Source organism: Sorex araneus, chromosome 3 (assembly GCF_027595985.1).
Source record: "Sorex araneus isolate mSorAra2 chromosome 3, mSorAra2.pri, whole genome shotgun sequence".
Lineage (NCBI taxonomy): Eukaryota > Metazoa > Chordata > Mammalia > Eulipotyphla > Soricidae > Sorex > Sorex araneus.
In genome coordinates this window covers 190,530,646-190,535,615 of record NC_073304.1, presented here as the reverse complement: position 1 = coordinate 190,535,615, position 4,970 = coordinate 190,530,646, and the positions used below count along the sequence as shown (strand labels likewise).

Sequence of the window (4,970 nt, the reverse complement as noted above, 5' to 3'; positions counted from 1 at the left end):
CCTTCATATTATCCTCCTATTCCTCTTCCTCCTTGTGCTCAAAACTTGTACTCTCCATCTCTGAACCTGTTTAGGGATCTAACTACCAGCCTTTTAGTTTCTTTCAATATGATTTTCCTGGTAAGATCCTAAATTGTATTTATAGTCCATGGCAGTCTTCCTCGGTATTCTCAACTGTGTGTGTATTCAAGTCAGTTACTGAGATATTGTAGACTAGAAATCTAGAAATTATTATTTATTCCTCATGGTTACTAATAACTAAGAGAGTTATTAATACATAATTTTACTAAATAATTGTGGTTTTTTGTTATATTTATTATTTGTTTCTGGAAGAATGGATAACAACTGTCTTTGAAGAGTATGAGATTTTTGTCTTGATAGATCAGAATAGGGACAGTCTGGTATCTAAGAGTATTGAAGGCAGCCAAATGGATTGAAAATGTCAAAAATTCTATTGAATTTTAAAAAAGGAAGTAATATAAGTCATATTAAATAGAAAATATGCTGATGCTTTGGTTGCCTAGCACTGCTGTAGTTTGAGTAGGAAGTTATCTGTGGACTTGAATGAATGAATGAAATCCATCATTCCCCTGAGGGTACAACTGAAAAAAAAGACAGAAAAAAAGTAATTTGGGATAGGAGGGAGGGTGGAAGTATAGAATTTTAATTAAAGTAAATTTTATACCTCACATTTCCCAGAATATTGCACTTAGCAGGTTTCAATTAGAATACACAGTGCATATAGGCGATGATCATACAAATACACTAAGATCATTCTTTTCCCTTTCTAGAATTCAGAGAATGGCACATATGCATCAATCATTTAGAGTGAAATATGTTTAGTGAGCCAGAGTAAGTCTTCATCAAGATCTGTTTTACTGCCTCTGGGCTCATGGCAGGAGGAAACCAAAGCGACAGCTTTGAGCTCCTTCTCTGGGGACTCTCAGATAAGCCAGAGCAACAACGTGTCCTATTTCTGGTGTTCCTGTGGATGTATCTGGTAACTGTGACTGGCAACCTGCTCATTGTCCTGGCCATTGTCACAGACAAACACCTTCACACGCCCATGTACTTCTTCCTTGCAAGCCTTTCATGTGCAGACATTCTCTTCACTTCCACCACTGTACCCAAGGCCCTGTTGAACATCCAGACTCAGACTAGGTCCATCTCCTATGCAGGATGCATGGTCCAACTTTACTTCTTCTTTTTTTTTTTTTTTTTTTTATTTATTTTATTTATTTTTAATTAGAGAATCACCGTGAGGGTACAGTTACAGATTTATACACTTTTGTGCTTATACTTCCCTCATACAAAGTTTGGAACCCATCCCTTCACCAGTGCCCGTTCTCCACCACCCGTAAACCCAGTGTCCCTCCCACCCTCCCCAATCCCATCTCCCCCCCACCCCACCCTGCCACTGTGGCAAGGCATTCCCTTCTGTTTTCTCTCTCTAATTAGCTGTTGTGGTTTGCAATAAAGGTGTTGAGTGGCCGCTGTGCTCAGTCTCTAGCCCTCATTCAGCCCGCAACTCCCTTCCCCCACATGGCCTTCGACTACAATGTAGTTGGTGATCGCTTCTCTGAGTTGACCTTTCCCCGGAACGTGAGGCCAGCCTCGAAGCCATGGAGTGAACCTCCTGGTACTTATTTCTACAGTTCTTGGGTGTTAGTCTCCCACTCTGTTATTCTATATACCATAGATGAGTGCAATCTTTCTATGTCTGTCTCTCTCCTTCTGACTCATTTCACTCAGCATGAAACTTTTCATGCCCATCCACTTGACTACAAAATTCTTGACCTCCTTTTTTCTAACAGCTGCATAGTATTCCATTGTATAGATGTACCAAAGTTTCCTCAACCAGTCATCCGTTCTGGGGCATTCGGGTTTTTTCCAGATTCTGGCTATTGTAAACAGTGCTGCGATGAACATACTTCTTCTTGACTTTTGGCGACATGGACAGCTTTCTTTTGGCCACAATGGCTTACGACCGCTATGTGGCCATCTGCCACCCTCTTCACTACACAATGATCATGAGCCCCCGGCGCTGCACACTCCTAATTACTGCTTGCTGGACCCTTACTAATATGGTAGCCATGACCCACACCTTTCTCATATTCAGACTTTCATTCTGCTCCAAGAAAGTAATTCTTGATTTCTACTGTGATTTGGGTCCCCTGATGAAGGTGGCTTGTTCTGACACTCAGGTCAACGAACTTGTGATGCTTTTTCTTGGAGGGACAGTCATATTAATTCCCTTTACACTTATCCTGGTCTCTTATATCCGCATTGTTGCAGCCATCCTCAGGGTGCCCTCTGCCCAGGGGAGGCGCAAAGCCTTCTCTACCTGTGGGTCCCACCTTGCTGTTGTTGTTCTGTTCTTTGGGACAGTGATCAGGGCTTATCTGTGTCCCTCATCCTCTACCTCCAACTCGGTAGAAAAGAACACCGCAGCTGCAGTCATGTACACAGTTGTGACTCCTTTGTTGAACCCTTTCATTTATAGCCTAAGAAACAAGGACATGAAGGGAGCCCTGGGGAGACTTCTCAGGGGCAAAGTCTTTATCCTGAGGTGCAAGTAAATTCTGTGCAGAACCTGTAAGCATCCCCTCTGTCCTCAAAGGAGGAATTTAGAGGAAGTTCTACCTCAAAAGTCCCATCACTGAATCTCCTGTGTACCTTATTGCCATTCCCTGCCTGAATCCATACTATGTGTTAGATATTTTAAAGAAAATCAACATTTTTGTATCATGCTGTTATGTTTCTCTGTTAAGAACTGCTGATCTAGTAATTCATTTGACTTATAAAGTAACCTCTCGCAAGGAGAAACATCTTATGCATTTACCATAAATTTGAAAGTGTGCATTTCTTTTTTATTTACTTTATGAATAATTGATTAGTGAATTCATGGAAAGTTGATAAATTATCAAAATATTAACAAGTAAAATCAACATTGAATGTAAAGGCTTATAACTTTAAGTAAAATAGATATATTTTTCCCCAAAGCTGGAATTTATAAAAACATGTATTGCTGGAGCTGGAGCAATAGCACAGCAGGTAGGGCGTTTGCCTTGCACGCGGCCGACCCGGGTTCGAATCCCAGCATCTCATATGGTCCCCTGAGCACTGCCAGGGGTGATTCCTGAGTGCATGAGCCAGGAGTGAGCCCTGTGCATCGCCGGGTGTGACCCAAAAAGCAAAAACAAAACAAAACAAAACATGTATTGCTTCAAGGTTATGAGTAAAAAATCTTTTGAAACTAAAAATAAGACCTGAAAATCACATTGCTTTTACTAAAAATTGTTTTGTGAGAAATCAATGATAAAATCACAAATGAATTTTAAATTATAAATTATGAAAAGTAGTGTTCAGCTAATTTTTCTTTTCTACCTGTCGTGTCTGATTGTAAATATGGATTTTCACTTTTGCAGTAAAGAAATTTTATTTCTTCTCAATGTTCTTTCAGTTGAAACTTGGGACCTCCTTACACAACCAAAACTGAACCAAAATAATTAGAAATTACAGTTTTTATTTTTAAAGTATAAATTCATGATTTCTTGCCAAGACTAAGATTGAATGAACATGATTGAGTAAAAAGAAATGATGCAAATTTATCAAACATCTTCATGAAGAAAGAACTTCAAGTTGGTCACCAGGAGTACCAGATCCTAATCTAAACACCTCCCTTTTCTTGGTATGGCTTTTCTTCTGTGAAATGAAATTAAAGGTACTTGTCCTGCCTATTCAACTGTTTTTGTTGGTGTGTGTGTGGGAAAATAAATGGCTATAATATGCTCTTATGGGAGAGCAACTATAACCAATTATAGTTTTTATAAATTGCATATTTAAGAAGAAAGCAAAGGAGAAATAAAACTCTTGATACAAAAGAAAATAGAAATTTAACATGCCATAATATATGTGTTACAATAAGAGCACTTCCGTAAGAGAAATTTGTAGTAATAAAGCAGACTGCAAGGAAAAAGAAAAATGACTGGCAACCTGCTTTCACATGAGAAATTAGGAAAGAAGGCCAAAGAAAGTTGAAACTTAGTGGCACGAAAGGAATAATAAAGATCAGAGGCAAATGAATAATGATTAAATAGACCGAAGAAAAAGATCACTGAGGCGTTAAATTGGTTCTCTGAAAAGATAAACAAAACTGGAAAAACTTTGTGTAGAATCAGAAAGAATAAGAGGGAAAGAATAAAATAAATCAAATACTGATGAGGAGAAAATACAATTGACATTAAATAAATGTAAAAGATCACAAAGGACTACTGTGAATATACCAACAAATTTACAACCTACAACTGAAAAAATTTCTAGAAAAATACATGCAGCAAGGCTGAATTTTGACTAAATATAAAATCAGATGAAACAAATACCAGTAAGGAGATTAAACAATCTATGCCAAAAAAAAAAAAAAAACCAACAAGGTAAAAATCCAGGAAAAGATGTCTTCCTGGGACAATTTTATAAAACATTAAAAAAAAGATCACTTTATCCTTCTCAAAACCTACAAAAATATTTCAACAGTAGGAAATGCTGCCAGATTTATTTTATGAGGATATTATCACCATGTTAAAACTAGGTGACACCTGAAAGAATCTGACAAACTGTCACCACCACCAAAAAAAAAAAAAGCAAAATTCTAAAATATATTTGCCAACTGAGTTAAAACATTAAAAGAATCAAACACTAGGATTAAGCATAATATATTTAGGGATACAAGGATGGTTCAACATTTACAAAACATATGATACACCACATCAAGAAAAGGAAGGATAAAAGTCATATATGAGCATATCAGTAGAAGTAGGAAAAGCAAGATTTGACAAAATTCAGCATTAATGTGTGATAAAAATATTCAACAAAATGAGTTTTAAAATATATACTTCATAATAGTAGAGACCTAATGTTACACTTACTAGCTAATTTTATACTCAGCAGTAAAAAGCTGAACTTTTTTTTTC

At 37.2% G+C, this 4,970-nt stretch overlaps 1 protein-coding gene across 1 annotated transcript; it reads left to right on the top strand.

Annotated features, from left to right (window-relative positions):
* The first annotated feature begins 889 nt into the window (after positions 1 to 889).
* LOC101557953 (olfactory receptor 1P1-like) lies at positions 890 to 2,579 on the top strand. The gene is made up of 2 exons (XM_055133309.1): positions 890 to 1,194; positions 1,928 to 2,579. The coding sequence occupies exons 1-2, from the start codon at positions 893 to 895 to the stop codon at positions 2,577 to 2,579; spliced, it is 954 nt and encodes a 317-aa protein (XP_054989284.1). The 5' UTR covers positions 890 to 892.
* The last annotated feature ends 2,391 nt before the right edge of the window (positions 2,580 to 4,970 follow it).